The sequence below is a fragment of the Bubalus kerabau genome, chromosome X (assembly GCF_029407905.1).
Source record: "Bubalus kerabau isolate K-KA32 ecotype Philippines breed swamp buffalo chromosome X, PCC_UOA_SB_1v2, whole genome shotgun sequence".
Lineage (NCBI taxonomy): Eukaryota > Metazoa > Chordata > Mammalia > Artiodactyla > Bovidae > Bubalus > Bubalus kerabau.
Window position 1 is genome coordinate 164,776,467 of NC_073647.1, and position 27,379 is coordinate 164,803,845.

The window sequence follows — 27,379 nt, forward strand, 5'->3', positions numbered from 1 at the left end:
CCTGAGCTTCTCAAATCCTCACTTGTTCACCAGTCTGCAAGATGAAAGATAACTCTTCTTTTCTTTTCTTTTTTTTTTTAAGATAACTTTTCTAAAAAGGTACTCGGCCAGCAACAATGATGGTATTCATAGGGATATGGATCAGTTTCACAGAAAAAAAAGCCAATGAATCCCATTACAGCAAACCCTATTGCTGCTGCATTGGAAGGACTGATGCTGAAGCTGAAGCTCCAATCCTTTGGCCACCTGATGCAAAGAACTGACTCTTTGGAAAAGACCCTGATGCTGGGAAAGATTGAAGGCAGGAGGAGAAGGGGACGACAGAGGATGAGATGGTTGGATGGCATCACCGACTCGACAGACATGAGTTTGAGCAAGCTCCAGGAGAGAGTGAGGAACAGGGAAGTCTGGCATGCTGCAGTCCATAGGGTCGCAAAGAATTGGACACAACTTGAGAGACTCAACAATAACAATTTTTAAAGCCTGTATTCAGTTTGTTACAATATTGCTCTGTTTTATGTTCTGGTTTATTGGCATCGAAGCATGCCGGATCTTAGGTTCCCCACAAGAAATCAAACCCACACCCCCCCCAACACTGGAAGGCGAAGTCTTCACCATCGGACAGCCAAGCAAGTCCCTGGGTTCTGACGTTTAACTTACTCATAAACTCATCCCTGTCAATCAGTGTGTTCCGGGGTCCAAGCCCATCTTCAGCCGGAGCTGATGCCGGAAGAGAAGCCGGTCTTTCCGAGTCCAGGCCACTCCCGGTCACTCCCGCCCGGTGATTACAGGCGGCACCTCACCCCAGAGACGCGCTGGAGTGACCGCACGGCTTATCTCGGGGCCACAGGCTCCGCGGCCACAGTGATAGCGAGCACCTTCTCTGATTCCACGACCTCATCTTTCTCTGTTTTCTCGAAACACCGCAAGCGTTTCCCAAGACGCTCTTCCTGTGCGCTGCGCCAAACGCAGAAGTTTCGCAATGAAATCTTACCAGCGGCCGCCGTCTCTTGAGAAACACCTGTTTCTCTGTACCGTGGACTTGGGACCAGCTCATGGGGTTCCTGGGAAATCGAAGCCGGGAGCTTCCGCTGTCGGAGCTGTGTGTCTCTGCCTCTAGCATCGCCGGCCGGCAGACCGAGCGTGAGAGAGCTGTGCCCAGGAGTCGGGTCCCTCCTGGACGTGGCTGGAACCCAGCGAGATGCTTCACGTGTGGTTGTCCAGAGACGCCACGGAAGAGAATCGCGCTCCACCGGACGTCTTCCGTCCTCATTCTGCATCTGCTCCCTTTGCCCCCAAAACGGACAGAGGCCGGTGATTCATTGGGAGAAACTTGCTCACTTTCTCCTAAAGCCTCCATCCTTTCCGAGGTTATCTGCTTCGCTGGCACCCTTCAGTTCAGTTGGTTCAGTCACTCAGTCATGTCCGGCTCTTTGCAACCCCATGGACTGCAGCACGCCAGGCCTCCCTGTCCATCACCAACTCCCGGAATTCACTCAAACTCATGTCCATCGAGTCGGTGATGCCATCCAACCATCTCATCCTCTGTCGTCCCCTTCTCCTCCTGCCTTCAATCTTTCCCAGCATCAGGGTCTTTTCCAACGAGTCAACTCTTAGCATTAGGTAACCAAAGTATTAGAGTTTCACCTTCAACATCAGTCCTTCCAATGAACACCCGGGACTGACCTTCTTTACGATGGACTGGTTGGATCTCCTTGCAGTCCAAGGGACTCTCAAGAGTCTTCTCCAGCACCATGGTTCAAAAGCATCAATTCTTCGGTGCTCAGCTTTCTTTATAGTCCATCCATCCATGGGATTCTCCAGGCAAGAATCCTGGAGTGGGTTGCCATGCCCTCCTCCAGGGGATCTTCCTGAACCCATGGAGACCGGACACCCCCTTATTTCTTTGTCTCCAAGTCTGTGCTGTTACGGGCAAGTTTGGTGCTCATCTTCACAGGGACGACCTGGACCAGAGTGTGAGCTGGACTCTGCCAATATCCTCACCCACCTACAGGGCACATCTGGGCGACGGGTGGGTGGCTGGTCCTTCCTGCAACTGGGAAAGGTGTGTGCAGCGATGGCCAGTGGGCGGGGAAGTGGGGGATGGTGTAGCAGAGGCTGAGGCAGTGGGATCGGGTGGCAGGCGGCGGGCAAGTCAAATCAGAGTCCTCTTAGTGGTTGAGCAGAGGACCCCCAGAAGGGATGTTTTCGTAAGGGTTGGGGGCTGGGGCTGGACCTCCCATCTTTGCTGGTGCACTCGCCAGCGACAGGGTTTCCTCCACGGTGAAGATGTCCTCGGGGTCCTGGGAGGCTGATGGCGGGTGGCCTCCACACGAGGCTGTCTCCTAGAAGAAAGGACACAGCACACAGGTGAGGCCACGCTCTGGAGTCCCTGGTCCTCCCAATCAGTGGTACTCATGATGGCCAGAAGGTGGAAAGGGCTCATGTATCAACGGATGGATGATGGATGGTGGGTGGATGGATGGATGGATAGATGGATGGATAATGGATGGACAGATGATGGATGGATGGATGGATGGATGGATGATGGATGGATAATGGATGGATGATGGATGGATAATGGATGGATGATGGATGGACGGATAATGGATAGGTGGATGGTGGGTGGACGGATGATGGATGGATGATGAATGGATGGATGGATGATGGAAGGATGGATGGATGATGGATGGGTGGGTGATGAATGGATGGATGGATGATGGATGGATGGATAATGGATGGGTGGATGGTGGGTGGACAGATGATGGATGGATGATGAATGGATGGATGGATTGATGCGTAGATGGATGGATGATGGATGGATGGATGGATGGATGATGGATGGATGGGTGAATGGATGGATGGATGATGGATGGATGATGAATGGATGGATGGATGATGGATGGATGGATAGATGGATGGATGATGGATGGATGGATGGATGATGGATGGATGGATTGATGATGGATGGATGATGGATGCATGGATGATGGACGGATGATGAATGGATGATGGATGGATGGATAATGGATGGATGGATAAATGGGTGGATGATGGATGGATGGATAGATGGATGGATGATGGATGGATGGATAGATGAGTGGATAAACAGCATGGGGTCCATCCACAGAGTGGAATATTACAGAACCATAAAAAGGAGAGAAGATCTGACACAGGCTACAACAGGGATGGACCCTGAACACACACTGCTCAGTGGGAGAGGCAGACACAGAAGGATGCAGTGTGTGACTCCATTGATAGGAAACGTCCAGAACAGGCAAGTCCACGGAGACAGCAAGAGGGTTTGTGGTTGTCAGGGACTGCGGCAGGCAGGGGAGAAGTGACTGGTGATGTAGCTAGGGTGTCCTTGGGGGCGATGAGCATGTTCTGGATCTAGACAGAGCCGATGGCTGCAGCGTTGGGAACTTGCTAAATGCCCCAAACTGTTACTTTAAAGGGTGGGTTCTACGAATGTGAGTGAAATCTTGATAATGCTGTGTTTTTATTTTTTAAATAAAGAATGAACACATCATGGGTACAGTCATCTCTGAGATGCCTGCAATCCAGGTGGAGGGATGAGTCTTTGCCATCTCCCGGTGAAATCACAGAGAGACAGTTCCCGATTTTGAACAGACCCTCCCCTGTCTTGGTGTGACCTCTGGTGGACGCCACAGCCCCACCAAGTTGGTGTGTCTAGACCCCAAGTACGGAGGTGACCAGAGGGATCAGTGGCCTGGGGGGCCAGGTGGGTAGCTGACTGAAAATGTGGGGAGCCTCACTCCCCAGTTTAGGTAGGGGGTGATCCTGGCTGGCCTAAGGCTGAGAGTCAGGGCTGGGGGTGATAAGTTCACAACTCCACCCTCCAGGAAATAAGGACCGTTGATGTCAAGCCACTGAGTCCCACATACAAGACCACACATTTGAAGGACCTGGGATTCGGCTGTGCAGGGCAGGAGGCTTCCCAGGTGGCGCTAGTGGTAAAGAACCCACCTTTCAATGCAGGAGACCTGGGTTCGATCCCTGGGTGGGGAAGATCCCCTGGAGGAGGGCATGGTAACCCACTCCACTATCTTTGCCTGGGGAATCCCATGGACAGAAGAGCCTGGCCGGCTGCGTTTCACAGGGTTGCACAGAGTTGGACACGACTAAAGCGACTTAGCATGCACGCACACAGGTGCAGGGCAGAGGGGTGAGGTCAGTACAGGACCTCTGGAAGGTTCAGATCGTTGTCAATCTGTGGTTTTATCTCTTTATCTCAACAGCACTAAGCACCATGGTCACTTTGGTCACGCACAGATCAAGAAACGCAAAACTTTTGCTTTGGAGTCAACGGGCTCCACCGAAGAAACCCAGGCACTGGAAGCAGGGGAGCGGGCTTCCTGGGGAAATGGCTCTGGGTTCAGAACATAGGTTGTGCTTTAGGGGCATCTCTGCTTTCTCACGGGGACGGAGACACGTGTGGCGGATGGGGAGATGAAGTCAGGGGCGCAGAGCTGCTCCCGGGAGCGTCCCTGCCTCCAGCCACCTTGGGGTGGGGAGTGGGCGGGAGCTCGTGAGTCACACGGACGCCCTCCTGCCAAAATTCAGCATCCACCCAGGAGCGCACACGGGGCGCCTGGATCGGAAATGCGGTCTTTGCAGATGCCACTCCTCGGAAAATCCCAAGGTGAGCGTACCGCGATTTCCATGGCGACCCCAGAAAGGCACAAAACCCAAGCTCTGCAGTTTCTCACGTGGAGATAAGTCGCCTTGTATCGCTTTCTCTACTTTGCTGCAGAAGCAGCTGTGGGTGCAGGCAGCTGGACACCCGTGTCCCCGCCACCGCATAAGCCCTCGGCCCTGCCCTGCACACCGCTTCCCTGCCCTAGGCCCCTCCCTTCCCGTAGGCCTCTCCCCTGCCCTAGGTCCCTCCCCTCCACACTCCCTTCCACGCCCTCCCCGCCCTAGGCCCCTCCCCTCCCCTCCATTCCCCTCCCTTGCCCAAGGCCCCTCCCCTCCACATTCCTTCCCTACCCTAGGCTCCTCCCCTCCATACCCCTCCCCTGCCCTAGGGTCCCCTCCCCTCCCCACTGCCCTCCACGCCCCTCTCCTGCCCTAGGCCCCTCCCCTCCATACCCCTCTCCTGCCCTAGGCCCCACCCCTCCCCACGGCCCTCCATGCCCCTCCCCCGCCTTAGGCCCCTCCCTTCCCCTAGGCCTCTCCCCTCCCCTAGGTCCCTCCCCTCCACACTCCCCTCCAGGGCCTCCCCACCCTAGGCCCCTCCACGCCCCTCCCTTTCCCCTGCATGCCCCTCCCCTCCCTCTCCCCTCCCCTCCCCTGCCCGAGGCCCCGCCTCTCCCCTAGGCCCCGCCCTCCCTCCACGCCCCTCCCCTCCCCCTGCCCTCCCCCTGCCCTCCCTGCACACTCCGCTCCCTCCCCCTGCCCTGCCCTCCTGGGGGCACTGACAGCCCCAAGCCAGCCTTCCACACTCGCGCCCGCCCCCCGCGTCTCCGAGCGCCAGTCTCCCAGCCCAGGCGGCGCCCGGGAGGCGGCCTCGCTCACCTCCAGGCTGGCCAGGAACGCGCCGGCGAGTTCCTGCTTCACCCGCGGGATGGGCGGAAAGAGCTTCTTCTTCAGGGAGAACCTGGCGGGAAGAGACGCGAGACGCTTGCGGCCCAGCCTCAGAGCTGCCAGGGGCCCTGTCCTGTCCGAGTGCCCACAGCCCCGTGGCGAGGCCGGCTCTTCATGTGGCGCGGCCGGCCTCAGGGCTGAACGCGGGCCGGGGGCGGACAGCGCTGCCCGAAGAGCTCTCCCTCCTCGCCCGGGGCGCGGTGAGGCCCAGTGCCCACGTGGCCGGCCCTGGCCACCGTCCCGAGCTGGCGGGTCGGTGCTAGGGGCGCCCTCAGGGGTCTGGGCAGGGAGGCCGGGCGTCCTGGGGACCGCTCACCGCCTGACGCAGCTGCCCGCCTCGGCCCCGACTGCGGGGCGGGCCCGCGAGGACAGACAGCTGAGACAGGAGACCCTGTCCCCCGCGAGCGAGGAGCCCTGGACCCCAGGCCCCACGTGGCAACCAGAGCAGAAACCCAGAGGCAGGTGGCCTCGGGACCGGCTCCAGCCACTCCACCAGCTTGTCTGCGCAAACTTGGCGAGCATGTGACCTCAAGACCCTCCAGGGACCGGAGCCCCTCTGAGCACCCTCAAGTGTCCCCTCTCCAGGCCCCAAAGCCTCCTGGATGCCATACAAACACCGCTAGGACGCCCCCTGTCCTCGTGTGCGTGTGTGTGCGCGTGTGCGTACTCTTAAGTCGCTCAGTCATATCCGACTCTTTGCAACCCCGTGGACTGTAGCCCGCCAGGCTGCTCTGTCCATGGGACTCTACAGGCAAGAATACTGGAGTGGGTTGCCACGCCCTCCTCCAGGGGATCTTCCCCACCCAGGGATCGGCCCTGCACCTCTTACATCTCCTACCGTGGCAGGTGGGTTCTTTACCACTAGGGCCACCTGGGAAGCCCCCGTGTGCCCTCACAGAATGCCTTCTATATGAGAGCCCCTAGACACCCCATCACTGATTCTGGTCCTTGTGAATGAAACGTTCCAGACACATCCAGCGTGTGGAAAACGCCCTCAACTGCCCTCCGCACGCCCGCGGCAGCCCCCTGCCTTGGGTCTCCCATGGGCAGCCTTTCTCCGGACACTGTGGGGGCGGGGGTGGGGGTCCCCTGGCTTTCAATACACCTGCGCAGGTGTGAGGAGGCAGCCAGGAAAGGGGGCAGAGCCTGCGTCTGCAGCTGCATTTTATGCCACACAGCCCGGGTCTCTCCTGGGAACACAGTCCAGCCCTGTGTTTCTCAGTTCAGTCCAGTCGCTCAGTCGTGTCCGACTCTTCATGACCCCATGGACTGCAGCACGCCAGACCTCCTTGTCCATCACCATCTCCCAGAGTTTGCTCAAACTCAAGTTCATGGAGTCGGTGATGCCATCCAGCCCTCTCATCCTCTGTCGCCCCCTTCTCCTCCCGCCTTTGGCTTGGAAATAGGCGAGCAGCTCGCTGCCGCCCCGCTGTGGCCGTAGCCGGCCTCCACCACCCCTCGGTTGCGCCTGCAGAGTCCCCTGGGAGGCATTTCTGGATCGTGACGCCAGGGACTGCCCCCTAAGTGGGGCGCTCGCTTTGCCCAGCCACGTGCTCGGGACCCATCTTCCGCTCAGGCTTGTGTTATCTGCAGAGACCCCTGGCCTCACCTCTCTCTTGGAAGCCTCTTTTTAAAGTTCACTCCTTCAGGCACTAAATCAAGAGGGCATTTGGCACTAACCACGCAACCCCTAGGAACACAGGAAAATTAAATTGTGCCGTGACTCGGTCCCACGACAGACCAATGTCGAAACCCGGGCCCCTTAATAACAGCCACTCCCTGTTCCCAACCCCTCCACCCTGAGCAACCTCCACGCTGCATTCCGAGTCTGGGATTCCGGCCACTCTGTGGGGCTGCAGTGAGAAGCGTGGGCCCTTTTGTGTGTGGCTTCTGACCTGCCGTTTTCGAGTTTATTTGGGGTGTGTGTGTGTGTCTTACCTTTTACAGAGGAACATCAGGGCCATGCCAAACAAAACCGTGGCCCCCACCACCAGCCCGATTGAGACCACCAGGAAATTCTCCTCTGGGACACCTGGTGGGCAGACAAGCAGAGGGCCAGGAGTGACTGGGCGCTCCGGTTGGCACACACAGGCCCTGCCTGCCCATCCCTGGTATCGGACGACAGGGCGGGGGATGTGGGGGCAGAAGCAGGGCTGGAGAGGAGGAGGGGGGAACTTCCAGACAGAGGGACCCCAGGGATTTGAGAAGGATGGCACCAAAGAATCTATTCTTCTGGGATCCCGCACCCACCACAGCCCACTCTATGTCACTGTCCCCAAACAGTCCATCCTAGAGGAACTCAACTCTGAATGTTCACTGGAAGGACGGATGCTGAAGCTGAAGCTCCAATCCTTTGGCCACCTGATGCAAAGAGCTGACTCATTGGAAAAGACCCTGACGCTGGGAAAGATCGAAGGCGGGAGGAGAAGGGGGCGACAGAGGATGAGAAGGTTGGATGGCATCACCGACTCGATGGATTTGAGTTTGAGTAAGCTCTGGGAGATAGTGAAGGACAGGGAAGCCTGGCGTGCCGCAGTGCATGGGGTCGCAAAGAGTCGGGCACAACTGAGCAACTAAATAACAAATCTCCCACCTCCCCCCTTGCCACTCTCAAAAGATGATACAGCAATTACTTTTCCACAAAGGCACAATTAATACTGCACAATGCCTTCCTTGTCAGTGGATATTAACTTTCGGTTCTGCACTGCATAGCCAAAGGAATGAATGCGTAATTGTGAAATGTCAAGGGTGAGAGAAAGAGGTGTGTATGAGCAACTGAACCACAAAAATGAAGGTGAACTGCTTTGAAATAAAAGAGAAACTGTTAAAAAAAGAAAAGGAGGATCGGACAGCAAGATTCAAAGGAAAGGTCATTCCTATCCCCCACCAGGCACATGTCAGCATCTACGGGTGTTTCTGGAAGACTCACCAAAATGGTGCGTGGAGGTCCACTCACTCCAGATTTCAAACCGCACATGTTGCAGCCTCATGCGGACGGTGTGCTCTCCTGTCACGTCAGAGCGGGGCAGTCTGTACTTGTTTTTATATTGTCTGCTTAGAAAAACCTTTGAAAGAAAAAAGGACCTCGTGACAGCCACGGATACCAGACTGGAAACACGGAGAAGGCGGAGGGTGTGCCCCCTGACAGCTGGGGGCACAGCGGACCTGCCGCCTCTGGTCCATCCCTCCTAGCCCACTGTGGGAGCCCGAAGGGGCTTTGCCGTCTCTTATCTGGGGCTCCCATCACTTCATGGCAAACAGCTGCATAGAAAATGGAAACTGTGGCAGACTTTATTTTCTTGGGCTCCAAAATCACTGCAGACGGTGACTGCAGCCATGAAATTAAAAGACGCTTGCTCCTTGGGAGAAAAGCTCTGGCAAACCTAGACAGAGAATTAAAAAGCGGAGATATCACGTTGCCAACAAAAGGTCCGTCTAGTCAAGGCTATGGTTTTCCCAGTAGTCAGGTATGGATGTGAGAGTTGGACCATAAAGAAGGCTGAGCACCAAAGAACTGATGCTTTTGAACTGTGGTGTTGGAGAAGACTCTTGAGAGTCCCTCGAACTGCAAGGAGATCCAACCAGTCCATCCTAAATGAGATCAGTGCTGGGTGTTCACTGGAAGGACTGATGCTAAAGCTGAAACTCCAGTACTTTGGCCACCTCATGCGAAGAGTTGACTCATTGGAAAAGACCCTGATGCTGGGAGGGATTGGGGGCAGGAGGAAAAGGGGACGACAGTGCATGAGTTGGCTGGATGGCATCACTGACTCGATAGGCATGAATCTGAGCCAACTCTGGGAGATAACAGGACAGCGGTGCCTGGTGTGCTGCAGTCCGTGGGGTCTCAAAGAGCTGGACACGACTGAGTGACTGAACAACAACAATCAGGACACTCAGCTGTCCGTCCGCGTCCAGGCCTGCTGCAGAGGCCCCATGCCCTTGGGACGTGGGCTTGCGGTTATTCTGAGTCTACACAGAGGGGTGACTTCCCTGGTGGTCCAGTCATTAGGACTCTGCACTTCCGCTGCTGGGGATGCAGGTTCGATCCCTGGCCTGGGAACTAAGATCCTGCGTGCCTCGTTGTACAGCCAAGATAAAGAAATAAAATAAAAATGCTTTAAAGAAATTGTTGAAAGAAAAAAAAAGCAAAAGGATTCCACACACAGGGCTCAGGGTAGGGCAGGGACGTGCAGGGCGCGGCCAGGCTCTGAGCCCATGGACGCCTCTCGCACACTCACACACTGGACGGGCCTTTTCCTACCGGTGGGGGTCAGAGCATGGCAGTCCCTGGTCGCCCCCTGGGGCTCTTCTAGGACCTGTGAGTCGGGACAGGCTGGGTGGTCAGGGAGGAAAGGGGGGTGTGGCCTGGGGGTGCCTGGAGGCCCCACAGATCTGGGGCTGAGCCCCGTCCAGAGTCTCCAGGGGAGGGTCCTCCCGCCTCTTCCAGCTTCTGCGGGCTCCAGGCGTCCGTCCCTGGGCTGGTGGCTGCCTCCCTCCCGTCTCCGCCTCCGTTTCCACGTGGCTTCTCCTCTGTGTCCGTGTCTCTCCTCTTCTGTGTCTTATAAGGACTCTGTGCTTGGGTTTAGGGCCACCCCCATCCAGGAGGACCTCATCTCAGACCCTTCACTTCATCACCTCTGCAGAGACCCCGTTTCCGAATAAAGTCGTGCTGTGCGGTTCTCGGTGGACCTGACTTCTACAGGGACCCTTTCAGCTCCCCAGTGTGGGGCTCAGAAGGGGCAAGGAGGCCCATTTAGGACCACCATGTTATTCCGTCCATGAGGAGGATGACACCAGGCTGCCTGAGCTGAGTCAGAGGTGTCTGGGAGACCGCAAATTCTCCATCGGTTACCAGAGCCTGGTGACCCCTAAACAGGGGCACAGAGGGACCCGAGGCTGAGCTGAGTGCCCTGCCCGCCGAGGGAGGGACTCTGAGCACCTATGACCCAAGCACGGATGCAGCGGAGAAAGGAAGGCATACTTACGGGTTCTCTCTTAGAAAAGCTGCCCTGTAAAGAGAAAGCAAAGGAGAGATGCTAAGTGCCTGGCCTTTTGGTTTTGTCTGCAAACGCGAGAACCCCCTGGGAATCCCCAGGAGCGCTGTGACGATTATTTTAAGCTGGAGATAATCGCGTTTCCACAGACGCAGGGATTTAAAAGAGGCTTCTCGGAGTTTCTCTTATCAAGCTGAAAGCAAAAAGCTTCTGGGAGTGAGGGCTAAGTTGCTCACATGTGTCTGACTCTTTGTGACCCCATGGACTGCAGCCCCCAGGCTCCTCTGTGCATGCAGTTCTCCAGGGGGTCTCCCTGACCCTATCTATGATCGACTGAAGCACAGCAACCCCGGTGTTCTGGCGGTTAGGACTCTATGTGTTTTCACGGCTGAGGGCAAGGGTTCTATCCCTGGTCGGGAACAAAGACCAAAAAAGATGTGTAGCCAAAACGAAAAAGAAGGAACACATTTTTTTCCCCCAGAGAAGGTTTTCTCTCCTGTTTTTGCCTTTCCTCTATCCACTTGGGAAGGAAAGATGCTACCTTTCAGTATGTGAGCTGCGTGGGGGAATGAATGAACGTTGATTTTTGTTGTGGTTGCAGCCCCTGCTCTGAGGGAACTTGCCTTCCACGGGGTTAGGCAGACAGCAGAGGTGGATGAAAGCCCTAAACGGAACCGCTAGAACCACGAAACCCTGAGACTCAAACACAAGCACCATCTTTATGACCTCGGGCGACGCTAACCGGTTTCCTAGGTACGACCACCAAGAACATTGATGGCAGAAAAACAAAACAAAACAAAACAGTTCGTAAGTGAACGTCGTCAAAAATGAATGCGCACGGACTTCCCTGCGGTGGGGGTGGGGGTCCGTGGTTAACGCTCAGCCTGCCGATGCAGGAAACATGGGTTCGATCACCGGTCCAGGAAGATTCCGCGTATCGTGCAGCAAGTAAGCCCGCGCTTTGAAACTGCCAACCCTAGAGAACAGCCTCCGCTGTCTGCAACTAGGGAAAAAGGTCCACGTGCAGCGACAAAGGCTCAGCGCAGCCAAAAATAAAAGAAATTTAAAAAATTTAAGAGGAATGAGCGGCACTTTTAGGACAAAGAGACAGTAAGGGAAAAAGCAGAGAAGAGACTCGTGAGGCTAAGAGGGACGTCCGGGTGTGTGTGCGTGTGGGGAGGGTGGACCGAAAAGCGAGAGGAGCAGAGGCGAGGCAGTCCGTGTTTCTCCACGAGGGCTCAGGTCCTCACCATCTTCTGGATGTCCAGCGCATAGCGCAAGACGCTATTGGACAGGCTGTACCTCATGGCGGGGGCATCCCAGCGAATCACGTAATGCGATACGTTGTCCCGGACGGTGAGGTTCGCCGGCGGGTTATACTTTTCTGAGAAGAGACCCAAACAGGAAGCAGGGTTACAAACCTGCAACCCGCAGGAGTCGAGTGGGTGAGAGGCAGCGGAAGGACATCCCCCGCTAACCTGGGCCCATTCCCGTGCTGTTGCGTAAAACCCGGAGAAACCCTGCTCTTGAGGAAGCAAAACCTCAGGCCGGCTGAGCCCGCATTCTGGGCTTGTCGGCTCCTGGCCGGGTCCCGCCCCCCCACGCCCCCCTACCCCCCCACCCCCGCCCTCTGCCTCTACCTTGCAGACTCGCTGGAGCCCCAGGCAGAGATTCTGCCATGCGAGCTAAGTCGCTTCAGTGGGGGCCGACGCTTTGTGACCCCGTGGACTATAGTCCCGCCAGGCTCCTTGGTCCAGGGAGATTCTCCAGGCAAGAACACCGGAGTGGGTTGCCATCAGGAGAATGTTCTCTGGGCACATCCCTCGCCTTTTCCGGGACACCCTACAAGCGGGAAGCAGACTCACCCAGCATCTACATGGACCACCCAAGCAGCCAGACTCGGTGTCAAGTCTTGGAGTCACTTGGGCTTCCCAGGGGGTTCAGTGGTAAGAAATCCACCTGCCAATGCAGGAGACTTGGGTTCGATCCCTGGGTCGGGAAGATCTCCTGGAGAAGGGCGTGGCAACCCACTCCAGTCTTGTTGCCTGGAGAATCCCACAGAGGGAGGAGCCTGGCAGGCTACATACAGTCCATGGGGTCACAAAAAGCTGGACACGACTCAGTGATTAAACCACACGTCTTTATGTGTCTGAATTATATCAGTTAGCATGATACCCTCCAAGCCCATCCACGTTGTTGCAAATGGCAGAATTTAAATCTTTTTTTTTTTTTTCTTTTTATGGCTGAGCAGTATTTCATTGTGGGACTCCCAGGTGGCGCTAGTGGTAAAGAACCCGCCTGCCAACGCAGGAGATGTTAAGAGACATAGCTTTAATCCCTGGGTTGGAAAGATTCCCCTGGAGAAGGGAATGGCAACCCACTCCAGTGTTCTTGTCTGGAGACAGACAAGAGGAGCCTTGATGGGCTACAGTCCATGGGGTCGCTGACAGTCCGAAGCGAGTTAGCACAGCATTTCATTATATATATGCACTATATCTTCTTTATCCATTCACCAGGTAATGAGCATTTAGATGGCTTCCTTATCTTGGCGATTGTCAACCACGCTGCTATGAGCATTGGGGTTCGTGTGATCTTTCTGAACCAGTATTTTCAGTTTTGTGTTTTCGGCGTTTTATTTTTTTAAGATATATAACCAGGAGTGGAATTGCTGGGTCATACGTTAGTTCTGTTTTCAGTTTTTTTGAGACACTTCCACACCTCCACGCAGTTTGCACACCACAGAGAGCTGGACACGACTGAGTGACAAAACACACACGCGCCTGAAGTCACCCACGGGCCCACCTTAAGGAAGACACTCTGGCCAAGCCAGCGGATGGTCTGTCTGGAACCAGACTCTGTGACGTTGGACAGTCCCCCAGAAGGACACTTGGTCCCCTAACCAGAAAGGAATTCCTTTCCAAGGAATGCTTTCCAAGGCTGCGTCCGTCGGTCCAATTTGTTCACATGCAACGCAAGCCGACACATCCCGCCCCAAGGGAGAGTTACGCCCCTCTGTCTCCCTCTCTGTGTCTCTGCTTCTTGTTCAGTCGCTCAGTCGTGTCCGACTCTTGGCGACCCCATGGACTGCAGCACGCCAGGCCTCCCTGTCCATCACCAACTCCCAGAGTTTGCTCAAACTCATGTCCATCGAGTCGGTGATGCCATCCAAGCATCTCCTCCTCTGTCGTCCCCTTCTCCTCCCGCCTTCAATCCTCCCAGCATCAGGGTCTTTCACCCCTAATGTGGATCCTGCTGAGGCCAGTCAGGAACGCAACACACAGCCTCCAGAGCCCTGGGACAAATGCAAATGCCATGAAGCAGACGGCTGGCAGAGGAGCAGACGAATACAAGGGGAGCGATTAACCGTCTTACCCAGGCTAGGGCCGTTCATGCTAGGAGAATCCAAAAACTGGATGTCTGTGTCGCTGCTGGTTCCGTTCACCAGGAAGAAGTAATCGTCCGTGGTGTGGCCTTCGCCAAGCTCGTCGAAATGGCAGCCCACGCGCGTCCCGGCCGAGTCAAGGATGTAGTGGGTGCACTCAGACACGTTTCCATGCCTGTGGCGTCCAAAAAAGACATCAAGGAGCAGCTAAGCAGTGTGTATCCTCCCGGGATTGTTCTAGTTCAGTGGCTCAGTCATGTCCGACTCTCTGAGACCCCATGGACTGCAGCCCGGCAGGCTCCTCCGTCCGTGGAATTCTCCAAGCAAGAACACTGGACTGGGTTGCCATGCCCTCCTCCGGGGGGATCTTCCCAACCCAGGGATCAAACCCGCATCTCTTACATCTCCTGCATTGGCTGGAGAGTTCTTTACCACTGGCGCCACCTGGGAAGCTCACACACACACACACATATATATATACATGTTGTGTCTGTATGTATGCATGCTGTATACTCGAAACTATTCTACTTCAGTTTCAACTATACTTCAACTGTTAAAAAATAATACAAAATTGCTAACGTCCTGACACTCTGGGACCACAGTGGGATTCAAACATGGAGCACTGGGCAGCATGAGGAAGAAAGGGAGACGGGTGTTCTCCTCTCTGGATGTTTGGACATTGTAGACTGATGTCCTCCAGTCTCAGAAGAAACATTTCTGGATTATGGGACAGGCGCAGCATTTAGCGTCCGGTCCCCGGGAGGAGGGCGTGGCGGCCCACTCCAGGATTCTTGCCTGGAGAATCCCACGGACAGAGGAGCCTGGGCGGGCTACAGACCGAGGGGTCAAAAAGAGTCAGACACGACTGAGTGGTGAAGCATAGCAAAGCTCCAGTCTGAGGCCTCAGATTATGGCCCAGCCCACGGCTCACCCAGCATTCAGCATCAGGACCCCTGTGAGTCCCTGCACCACGGGGGCCCATGTCTCACCCAGCATTCAGCATCAGGACCCCAGGGAGTCCCTGCACCTTAGGACAAGCCCATGGCTCATCCAGCATTCAGCATCAGGACCCCTGTGAGTCCCTGGACCATGGGACAAGCCCGTGGCTCACCCAGCATTCAGCATCAGGACCCTGTGAGTCCCTGAACCATGGGACAAGCCCACGGCTCACCCAGGATTCAGCATCAGGACCCCTGTGAGTCACTGGACCATGGGACAAGCCCACGGCTCACCCAGCATTCAGCATCAGGACCCCTGTGAGTCCCTGCACCATGGGGGCGGGGCATGGCTCACCCAGCATTCAGCATCAGAACACTGTGAGTCCCTGGACCATGGGACAAGCCCACGGCTCACCCAGCATTCAGCATCAGTACCCTGTGAGTCACTGAACCATGGGACAAGCCCACGGCTCACCCAGGATTCAGCATCAGGACCCCTGTGAGTCCCTGGACCATGGGACAAGCCCTAGGCTCACCCAGCATTCAGCATCAGGACCCCAGGGAGTCCCTCCTCCATGGGGGGGCACACGGCTCACCCAGCATTCAGCATCAGGACCCCTGTGAGTCCCTGGACCATGGGACAAGCCCACGGCTCACCCAGCATTCAGCATCAGTACCCTGTGAGTCACTGAACCATGGGACAAGCCCACGGCTCACCCAGGATTCAGCATCAGGACCCCTGTGAGTCCCTGGACCATGGGACAAGCCCTAGGCTCACCCAGCATTCAGCATCAGGACCCCAGGGAGTCCCTCCTCCATGGGGGGGCACACGGCTCACCCAGCATTCAGCATCAGGACCCTGTGAGTCCCTGGACCATGGCACAAGCCCATGGCTCACCCAGCATTCAGCATCAGGACCCCAGCCAGGCTTACAGAGAAGTCCAGGAGTACAGCTGATACCGCACGTCTGCAGGGGCGGCCGGGCCCCGCGTCCAGCTGCAGTTCATGAGTCGGATGTTGTAGATGACGCAGGAGAGGTTCTGGGCTCCGGAGCCCTCCTTTCCTGGGAAGACAAGACATCCAGACCCTCACTGCCGGCCGAGTCATCACCAGCGCCCCGCCGGCCACGCGGACGCCGGGCACCGTCGGGAACGTGCCCAGCGGCCGCGGAGACGTCACCTGGGTTGCTAAAGGCCAGCTGGTGCGAGAAGTCCTGGCCGTCAGAGGTGGCGTTCACGGTCAGCGTGGCGCCCCTGTGCAGGACGGCGTTGGGAAACGTGCAAAAGTAGGTGTCGTTTCTGACCTGCAGGGGGCAGAAGCGAGTATGAACGTACAGCCTGCGCTGTGGGCTCCCTGCGAGCGGACTCAGTCCCGCGAGCGGACCCAGTCCCGCGAGCGGACCCAGTCCCGCGGCTGTTCCAGCGACTCGGGGTCGGGTGGGGGACCCTCACGAGGACCCCCGTCCGCCGTACACTTAACAGACAACGTGAGATTCGTTTCACCCGTACAACAGTGTGGTTCACAATTTTTAAAGGTTATAAAATCACATTTCGGGGCTTCCCAGGGTGGGGAAGATCCCCTGGAGGAGGAAATGGCACCCCACTCCAGTCTTCTTGCCTGGAGAATCTCATGGACAGAGGACCCTGGCGGGGCTACCGTCCACGGGGTCGCAGAGACTTGATTGTGGCTGAAGCGACTTAGGCTGCGAGCACACACTCCGTTTTTAGTTACAATATAATACTGGTCCGGTTCCCTGTGTTGTCTCCTATATCCTGATAGCTTATTAGCTCATAGCGGTTTGTTCCTCTGAGTCCTTTTCCCTTATCTCCCCCTTCCCACTTCCCTCTCCCCACTGGTCACTAGTTCGGTCTCTGCATCTGTGAGTCTCCTTCTGTTTTGCTATATTCACCAGTCCGTGGTCTGTTTTAGATTTCACGTACAAACGATATCGTCTAATATTTGCCTTTGTCGGCCTGACGTATTTCACTCTGCATCATAGCCTCCAGGTCCATGCACGTAGCTGCAAATGGCAGTTCTTGGTTGTTTTTCACGGCTGAGTAATATTCCGCTGCATATCCCTGCCGCATCTTCCTTATCCATTCATCTGTCAGTCGACACCTAGCTTGCTTCTGTGTCCTCGCTCTCGTGAACAGTGCTGTTGCGAAGACTGGGGTGCATGCATCTTTTCAAAGTCATGCTTTGGGGATCCCCAAAACATGCCACTTTGGCCTAAAGATTATTCAGAGCTAAAGGCAGTTATGAATCAATAAATGCAGAACCAGCTGTTATCTGCACAAAAGCAGGCATAGATCTCCCTTTGTGAAGGTCGCATGCACATCCGATCTGATCCACATGGGACGGAGGAGGTTGATCTTTACCAACTTACATGGGGAAGCAGCTTCAGGGTGACCTCATAACATAACTTGTTTCTTTCTTACGCTGCATTGTGGCAGCTTGTGAGATTTCAGATCCTTCACCAGGGATTGAAGACAGCAGTGAAAGCCGAGAGTCCCAACCGCAAGGAACTTAGGGAAGTTAAAGGAAGTTTAACTGAAGGAACTTAAAACCACCTTCATCTTCCGTTAGTCCCCTTACATATTTCTTAATCGTTCCCCCACAGTTTTTCAGCCCCAGAAACCCAAATCGCATTTTCTTTGTCCTCGCACATTTCTGTAATTTATTACCTTTTGTTAAAAAGCCACACAGACTCCCTAGTCCGATCACCTCATGTCTTTTCTGCCTTGTTTATGTAAAAGTTGGAAATGTTGGGACTTGCAGTGCAGGGGGGCCGTGCGTTCGATTCCTGGGAGGAGAATTAAGGTGCCGTGTGACCAAAAAAAAGAGAGAAAGTGAATGCACTGGGATGCTTTTTCTCCTGGTAATCTGGCTTTTGTCCACTTCATCTGCAGACCCCCATGACTGAACCGAAGAAGATGGAGGAAATACGTTTTCCTCCCAGCCAAGAACGTTAAAGAGCGAGAGGCTCAAGAGGCATTTTACAGGGGAATTCAAGACTGACAGGGAGCAGACAGACCCACAGGACGTGAGCCATGAGCACCCACCTGCGGCTCTTGGCTGGTGTCGGGGTCAAGAGGCGTGACTATGGTACATGTTTGCTGAGTCACGATTCTCCGGGAATTCCAGCTGAGGATTTTCTTCCTTGAATCCAGACTCAGGTTTACAATAGGAGATTCCTTCTCTCCTGCCGTGATTAAACACAGAACAAAAAGACAGTTAGGGAGAATCAGGGCTTCCCTGATAGTTCAGACGGTAAAGAATCCGCCTGCAATGCAGGAGACGTGGATTCTGTCCCTGGGTCGGGAAGGTCCCCTGGAGGAGGGCGTGGCAACCCACTCCAGTATCCTTGCCTGGAGAATCCCGGGGACAGAGGAGCCCGGCGGGCTACAGTCCCTGGGGTCGCAGAGTCGGACATCACTTAGTGACCACAAATATATTATATGAATATATTATAATGTATAAATAAATGTATAGTATATAAACATTATGTTTATATCATAATATATAAATAAGCAATATATATCTTTATATTTATGTATTATATTATTAATTCTATTTCCTATATTATATAACATATTGTATATTATTGTGTTAAATATATTATATAATAAATATAACACAAATATATAACACATAGATTTAAATATAAGTAAATACAACTGTAAATATAACACAATATATGAGAATGCAATATATCTAAGATATGTGTATAATATTGAGAGGGTAACAGGCAGGAAGGCCGGGGTTTCCGATCGGAGGAAACAGGCTGCAAGTATCAGAGATTTTTGATCTCTCTCTTAAGCGGCAGGAGGAGAAAAACTAGTGATATATATATTTTTTCCTTTCTCTATACAAATTTAAAAAGAGGTTTATCCTAAAATACTGTGTTGCCAGAATGACACCTGGTTCCACCTGCACTTAACTTTTCTCAAACCTTGAGCTAACCAATGCGTTTTTCTTACGGAAATGTTTGTCTTAAGCTACGTTAATGTACCATCCGTTTACCCCAGACTCTGTCTTCAGGTCAGTTCCGCCTAATGGCTCAGAACTGACTTGAGAAACCAGCATGTTAGACTCAGATATTGTTCTCTTAATCTATGTTAATGAAACTATATATTTGTATGGGAATCTGCCTTTCTTCCAGATTCACGTCAGTAGCTTTATGGCCCGGGATGAGTCACCTGGTGCCAAGATTATCTTAAAATGCATCTTGTGGGTGAGGGGCCTGATGCCATTCTCTGAGTCTTGAGACATTTCCTTCCTTTAACTAGCAGACTGCTAGTACTCTTTCCTGGCAAATCCCATGGACGCAGGGGCCTGGTAGGCTGCAGTCCATGGGGTCACTAAGAGTCAGACACGACTGAGCGACTTCACTTTCACTTTTAACTTCCATGCATTGCAGAAGGAAATGGCAACCCACTCCAGTGTTCTTGCCTGGAGAATCCCAGGGACAGGGGAGCCTGGTGGGCTGCCGTCTATGGGGTTGCACAGAGTCGGACACGACTGAAGCAACTTAGCAGCAGCAGCAGCAGTAACTATATAACATCCAGCTGAAGACTAGCAGGGAGGTATTGTTTCTGCCCCCTTCTGATGCCTATGTCAGAAGCTTTCTCTATCTCTTTTACACTTTAATAAAACTGTATTACACAGAAGCTCTGAGCGATCAAGCCTCGTCTCTGGCCTCGGATTGAATTCTTGTCCTGAGGCCAAGAATCCCGGTGTCTTTCCCTGGTTCAGCAACAACCTCTCAATATGTTACTATGTAAATACAACGTAGCGAGTCACCACTTTTAAAGGTTGTAATTCATTTACAGTTATTATAAACCGTGGGACATATTCCCTGCATTTGACAATCCATCCTCATGTCTTCCCTATTTTATACCTAATAGTTTGATCTCCTGCCTCTTATAAATCCCTGCCCGTCTTGCCCACCCCCACTTCCGTCTCCACACCGGGGAATCAGTAATCTGTCTGCTACACCTGGGAGGAGGCTTCTTTTTTGTTACATTCACTGGTCACTTGTATTTTTTAGATGCCACATTTAAGTAACACGGCACAGTATCTGCCTTTCTCTGGAATTAGCTATTTTATTCTGATGGGGACCATTTTATTTCCTGTCTTTTATCGAATCTGTTACCACACTACTTGTGTTTTACGTTTGGCTTTTTGGCCACAGGGTATGTGGGGGGTCTTAGCTCCCCAACCAGGGATTGAACCCACACCCTCTACATTGGAAGGAGGAGTCCTAAACCACTGAAGCACCAGGGAAATACCTAGGCGAGCTGTTTTAACGTAAACAACGCAGGGACTTCCCTGGTGGCTCAGATGGTAAAGCATCTGTCTGCAATGTGGGAGACTTGGGTTCGATCCCTGGGTCAGGAAGATTCCCTGAAGAAGGAAATGGCAACCCACTCCAGTACTCTTGCCTAGAAAATCCTATGGACGAGGGGTCGCAGAGTCCATGGGGTCACAAAGAGTCGGACACGACTGAGCGACTTCACTTTCTTTCTCTCTTATGCAGGGACACTCAGGAGCCCGTGAAAGATGGTGGGCACCGTGAATCATCAGAGGGATGCAAACCCAAACTTCGGTGAAGCACCGCGTTATCCCCATGAGATCAGCTGTGTGCTGTGCTCAGTCACTCAGTCGTGTCCGACTCTCTGCGAACCGGTGGACTGTAGCCCGCGAGGCTCCTCTGTCCATGGGATCCTCCAGGCGGGAATACTGGAGTGGGTTGCCGTGCCCTCCTCCACGGGGCCTTCCCCACCCAGGGATGGAACCCACGCGTCTAGTGTCTCCTGCATTGACAGGCGGGTTCTTTTAGTGCCACTTGAGAAGCGGTGCTACAGTTATGGGTACCTATCGTGATAATCTGAAGAACCAGAAGTTAATTGTTGCAGAGGATGCGTAGGAGCCGGACAGCTCCATGCTCTCGGCGCGGATGTAAAGGCAGGGCATGGTGTGTTGGTTTAACTGAGCGGCTTCCCCTTTCTGGGCATTCAGGATGGAGGAGGGGACAGGTGAGGTGTGTGTGTGTCTGGGGGTGCCACCACAGAGTGTCCCGGAGAGTCCCCTTTGAGCTGGGGACTGGAGTGAAGGAGGTGGTGCTGGACAGGTACCACCTGTCAGGACAAGCCTGCCCTGAACGAAGACATTCTCACCACCCACCTCACCTGCTCTTTTCTCTGCTTGACCTTTTCGAATGCATATAAATCTTTTAACTGGCTAAATAAAACCTCTGGACAGAGGTGACCCTGGAAGAAAGGTGTGCCCACCTCCCCAGTTTGCCAGGAGGAGAGAACCCAGCTATAGCCGGGACCTAGCTCCAAATGGCGAACCCACCGAAGGTAAAGGGTTGTTCAGTCACTCACTCGTGTCCAACTCTTTGTGACCCCGAGCACTTCAGCACACCAGGCCTCCCTGTCCATCACCAACTCCTGAAGCTTGCTCAAACTCATGCCCATTGAGTCGGTGATGCCATCCAACCATCTTGTCCTCTGTCGTCCCCTTCTCCTCCTGTCCTCAATCTTTCCCAGTTTCAGAGGTTTTTTTCCAATGAGGTGGCTCTTGGCATCAGATGGCCAAAGTACTGGAGCGTCTCACGTCAGGTAATGAGTTGGACTTGGTTCTGTCATGAGGTGAGGTATCTTTCCCTCTGCGTGACCTCTTTAGCGAGCTGCCTGCAATGCACAATTCCTTCTGGTTCTGGGCTTATTTCACAAGAAGACTGTTTTCTTTCTCTGCCTGTTTCACAGAGAGGCTTCCCAGGGATTTTCAGGGGATTTCATTTTCAATGATGGAAAGCTGGCTTAAAATTCAACATTCAAAAAACTAGGATCATGACATCCGGTCCCATCACTTCATGGCAAATAGATGGGGTAAAAATGGAAACAGTCGCAGACTTTATTTTCTTGGGCACCAAAATCACAGCGGACGGTGACTGCAGGCGTGAAATGAAAAGACGCTTGCTCCTTGGAAGAAAAGCTATGACAAACCTAGACAGCATCTTTAAAAGCAGAAACATCACTTTGCCAACAAAGGTCTGTCTAGTCAAGGCTATGGTTTTTCCAGTGGTCATGTATGGATGTGAGAGTTGGACTGTGAAGAAGGCTGAGCGCCAAAGAATTGATGCTTTCTAATTGTGGTGTTGGAGAAGACTCTTGAGAGTCCCTTGGACTGCAAGGAGATCCAACCAGTCCATCCTAAAGGATCAGCCCTGGGTGTTCATTGGAAGGACTGATGCTGAAGCTGAAACTCCAATCCTTTGGCCATCTAATGGGAAGAGCTGAGTCACTGGAAAAGACCCTGATGCTGGGAAAGATAGAAGGCGGGAGGAGAAGGGGACGACAGAGGATGAGATGGTTGGATGGGATCACTGACTCAATGCACATGAGTTTGAGCAAGCTCTGGGAAATATTGAAAGACAGGGAAGCCTGGTGTGCTGCAGTCCATGGGGTCATAGAGTTGGACACAACTGAGTGACTGAACAACAACCCTAATATAGGCAGCAAATCTGACAGTCCAGCTGACTTTAAGATTTGGGGCTGGAGCTGTAGGATGCTTCCTCACCTTTGAGTCCCTGATTCTGCTGAATGATAAAGGTACCCACCTCTAGAATGATTTATAAGAAGACCCCCTTCACCTAGCAGCGGTGGGAGGTACTCAGGTCATGAGAGACTTTGTCCTTTCAGGGGTTAGGAGGGCGGCAGCCCTCACCAGATCACGGACTCCCCAGCGTTGGAAGCCTAGCTGGCACTTACCCAGGACCTTGGAGCGTGCTGAGTTCAGGAGTACCAGGAGGATTACGAAATCCAGCAGGACCACCATGCTGCAGATCTGAAGCTGGACCTAAACCTCCAGACAGGAGACAGCAGTTCAGAAAACAAGATTCCAGTCGAGGCAGGAGGATTTCCTTCTTAGCACAACCTCCAGGCAGTCGTTGGGAACCAGAACCTAGCTGCCGGAGCCTCTGTGAGTACAGAAACATGGCCGGCCCAAGGCACTTGGCTCGGGGCAAGACAATGTTGCCTCATATCCCAAAGTGGCTGCCACAGGCCTGCATTCTCATTACACATCCCTTCTTCTGTTCACTGGTGGCCTCACCTCTTCCACCTCTCTAAAGGGTTTTTGGTTTGTTCATATGTCCCTATGTGGTCAGCAATATTCCATCAGAGCACAGTGTGAGGTTATCATCCTGCTTGTACACCTCTGGGTTAGCTGGCATGATCAGATTCCATTTTTCTAAAGTTTTTTACCAGAAGACAATTGCTTTGCAAAATTTTGTGCTAGCTTCTGCCATACATCAACGTGAGATTCCCTTTTAACTTCTGTTTGAAACTCTATCGAAAGCATCAAAAAATTTAACGCATATTCATGATGACAAGTCTCAGCAAACTGGGATTAAAGAAACACTTTCTGGGCTCTACCCAACCTGTTTTTCTCCCCTCAGCCCACTACCACTGGTCCACATTACTGCTGCTGAGAGGGATACTCGGGAGTGGCTAATCAATAGTATTTTAAGCTGATCCTCTCCTAAGTGGTCAGTGAGGGTCTGGGGAGGTGACCCTCCCAGTGAAAAGAAGGGATGTATGATGTGGATGCTGGGTCCACAGCATCCACTTTGGGGCATGAGGCAACCGTCCATCCCTGAGTCAGGCACCCTGTTTCTTCCATTTTCTTCTGCTCGCAAAGGCCCCTGCAAGTAGGAACACTCCCAGCAACAACCTAGGGGATAAACCATGCCTTAGGAAGATCAGCTGATTGCTACTAAACACCTCCCCTTTGAGAAAACTGTTCCTTTCACCAGGGCAGCAAGAAAAAAAAAAGTCTCTAAGAAGTCCTAGAATATTCTGATGGAGGTTCTTTTTATGTTTGGTGATTACAGGGCTGGGTTTTGTGCACTTGAGTAGATTTTTTTGTTTCCTCTGATGTCTTCATGACTCTATGAACACAAAGAGATGGGCACGCCCTTGCTGGTTGCACAGAGGTGATCAGGAGGGAAGCAGCAGTCGACCTGCCCGACAATTAAACATCTTTGCAGGAGGAGCTGATAGCAGCCAGGAGGCCACCAACTGCATGGGGCGCAAGGACCCTTGGCATTCCGGCTTCTTCTGGGGGACGGCTGCCAACCTCCTTTGGAGACAAATTCATCTCCGTGTGCGCGGAAGTCCCCTGAAACGTCTCTGACCATCATCACCTCACCCGCCACCTGTCTCCTGAACATCTCCACGAAGTCAACTGCCTCCGGGCCATTTTTGCTCCAAACGCTCATTTCTTTCCTTCCTTCCTTCTTTCTTTCCTTCCTTATTTGGCTGAGCTGCGTGTTAGTTGCCACATGTGGGGTCTAGTCCCCTGACCAGGGCTGGAACCCACGGCCCCTGCATTGGGAATGCGGAATCTCAGACACTTGGCCACCAGCGAAGTCCCAGACCCTCACCTCTTCTGCTTAGTCACTCAGTCGTGTCCGACTCTTTGCAACTCCATGGACTGTAGCCCCGCCAGGCTCCTCCATCCATGGGATTTCCAAGACAAGACTACTGCAGGTGGGAGGGTTGCCATTTCCTACTCCAGGGGATCTTCCTGACCCAGGCATCAAACCCACACCTCCTGTGTCTCCTGTGTTGGCAGGCAGATTCTTTATCCACAGAACCATCAGGGAAGCCCCTCACTTCTTATCTGTGGACAAACATATCCATCTGTATTTTTTTTTCCATCTGTATTTCTAAGTCGTGACGGGGACACTTTGAAACATAACCGCCACATCTTGACCTCCCCGAAAACAAGGAAACGTCATGAAATGAGTTCTGAAGATGGACTCAGTCTGGAGCCCATCCACTTTTTCCTGTGGTTCCCACGTGTGTGTGGATGCTCAGCTGTATCCGACTCTTTGTGACCACGTGGACCGTAGTCTGCCAGGCTCCCCCATCTAGGGAATTTTCCAGGTGAGAATACCAGAGTGGCTTGCCATTTGCTTTTCCACCCAAGGAACCTAAAAGTCCCCACTGGCTACCGATGGCTCCCAGATGCTTCTCAGAGCAAGGCACGGAAAGGCTTCCTGGGGGAATCTGACGGTGGTCCAGCGATGATGGTTCCACACGCTTACTGCGGAGCATCTGGGTTCGATCTGAGATCCGACGAGCCGTGCGGTTAGGAGGTTAAAAAAAAAAGCTTCGCTTGCTTCTGAGCGCAGGCCGACATTCCCCGCCACTTCTGTCAACTTTCATGAGGACAGAGTGAAGGTGATCTCATTTCTGTGCTTTCCGGGGGAGAGACGCCCCCCATACCCTCACTGGGCGTCACCAGGAGCCGGGTCAGAGGGAGCTGTGTCCCCTCCGAGGGTCTGTGTCCCCAGCGAGACCAAAGGGGATGGGAGTGGAAATCAGTCCCGTGCGTCTTGTCCCGTGAGAACAAAACCATCGAGGACTTCATAGCTTAAAGACACCTGCAAAGGAAATCTTTCACAGGTAGATAGTGGGGTTCCCAGCTGATGGTAGCGGCAAAGAATCCACCTGCAACGGGGGAGACCCAGGTTCGATCCCTGGGTCGGGAAGATCCCCTGGAGGAGGGCATGGCAACCCAGTGCACTCTTCTTGCCTGGAGAATCCCATGGACAGAGGAGCCTGGCGGGGTTACAGTCCATGGGGCTGCAAAGAGTCGGACACGACTGGGTGAGTAAGCACGCACACAGATAACACGGCATGCACAGGAAGCAGACCCCACCAGCTGGTGACTCCCCGCCACGTCAGTCAGAAATGCAGAAGACTCAGTGTCCACCCTTCCCTTCCCGAAGCTCGGGTGGCCTGACCTTCACCCCGGTAGCTCCTTTCTCCAGCCTCCCCCGGGATGAGGCCGTCTCTCCCGGACTCCGATCTCCCGTCCCATCACAAACCCACGTGGTCAGAGGATCCTACCGGCCAGAGCAACCCCCCTAAAGATGGGGGAACCGTCCACTTACCGGTCCGTCCACTTTCTGAATCGTTCTTGCCCGACTGTCCAAATCTGGGGCTCCTTGAAGCCGCTGTCCTGCCCGCCCGGGGTACGTGGCGGGTGGGCAGTCCTGGACGCCTTGGTAGCAGGTTCCTGGGTGGGGGGAGGCCCCCAATTCCCTTCTAGATGTAGGATTTGGGGGGCAGGTATGACAAAGAGCCTGAGTCTGGTCCTCCCCACGAACACGCTCTCTCCTTCTCTCTTTAAATGGAGGCTCCCCAGGTCAGCAACTGCAGAAATAATCTCTTATCAGCAGAGCCTTTATCGTCACTGAGTGACCGGCCGTCGTTATCATCATCTCAGAGAACAGGAAGTATCATAACATAGTCCGTGTTCTCTCTCAAGCATGTAGCCTGACCCTCAGTTTTTTTTTTGTTTTGTTTAATTGACCTCCCAAGGTTCCTGCTGCTAAAAGGCAGCAGGGGGCTAAATGGCCACTTGGCTTTCCTGCATCTTCTGGTCGGGGGTGTCGGGGTGTCAGGGGTCACTGGGCTGTTGGCTCGGTGTTCCCGTGTTTGGGAAACTGGCATCTCCTTAGAGCATTGTCTGCATCCACTGGGAGCTGGTTCCCTTTCAGCTCGGAAGCTCTGCCAGAGGCTGTGACTGGCTCTTGTCCGGGTCTGTGTCCCCCAGGGGCCTGGGGGCAGAGGGAGGGATGAACTGACCGGACTTTCAGTCCATCTCTCCCTAAGGAATGACTCACACCCGTTTGCTATGAAATGTTAGTCACTCAGTCGTGACGGACTCTCTGTGACCCTACGGACCGAAGCCCACCAGACTGTGTCCACTGTTGCCCCATCTATTTCCCATGAAGTGATGGGACCGGATGCCATGATCTTCGTTTTCTGAATGCTGAGTTTTAAGCCAGCTTTTTCACTCTCCTCTTTCACTTTCATCAAGAGGCTCTTTAGTTCTTCGCTTTCTGCCATAAGGGTGGGGTCATCTGCATATCAGAGGTTATTGATATTTCTCCCAGCAATCTTGATTCCAGCTTGTGCTTCTTCCAGCCCAGTGTTTCGCATGATGTGCTCTGCATATAAAGTTAAATAAGCAGGGTGACAATATACAGCCTTGACATACTCCTTTTCCTATTTGGAACCAGTCTGTTGTTCCATGTCCAGTTCTAACTATTGCTTCCTGACCTGCGTACAGGTTTCTCAGGAGGCAGGTCAGGTGGTCTGGCATTCCCATCCCTTTAAGAATTCTGCAGTTTGTTGGGAGCCACACCGTCAAAGGCGTAGTCAATGAGGCAGAAGTAGATGAAGATGTGATTGGAAAACGTCTGCTCTGGCCCAGAGGCTCCAAGGGAAATGGCAACCCACTCCAGTGTTCTTGCCTGGAAAATCCCAGGGACGGCTGAGCCTGGTGGGCTGCCATCTGTGGGGTCGCACAGAGTCGGACACGACTGAAGCAAGTTAGCAGCAGCAGCAGCAAGGGTGTGACCTGCC

The 27,379-nt window shown here is 53.6% G+C and overlaps 1 protein-coding gene across 1 annotated transcript; it reads right to left on the minus strand.

The window, feature by feature from the left end:
* Positions 1-487: 487 nt before the first annotated feature.
* Positions 488-26,121, minus strand: LOC129639669 (granulocyte-macrophage colony-stimulating factor receptor subunit alpha-like). The gene is made up of 12 exons (XM_055564818.1): positions 25,900-26,121; positions 22,706-22,793; positions 17,990-18,129; positions 16,107-16,230; positions 15,861-15,990; positions 13,980-14,164; positions 11,858-11,991; positions 10,599-10,622; positions 8,540-8,675; positions 7,549-7,642; positions 5,542-5,623; positions 488-2,345 (listed from the first exon to the last, which is right to left on the minus strand). The coding sequence occupies exons 2-12, from the start codon at positions 22,770-22,772 to the stop codon at positions 2,172-2,174; spliced, it is 1,290 nt and encodes a 429-aa protein (XP_055420793.1). The 5' UTR covers positions 22,773-22,793; positions 25,900-26,121; the 3' UTR covers positions 488-2,171.
* Positions 26,122-27,379: the final 1,258 nt, after the last annotated feature.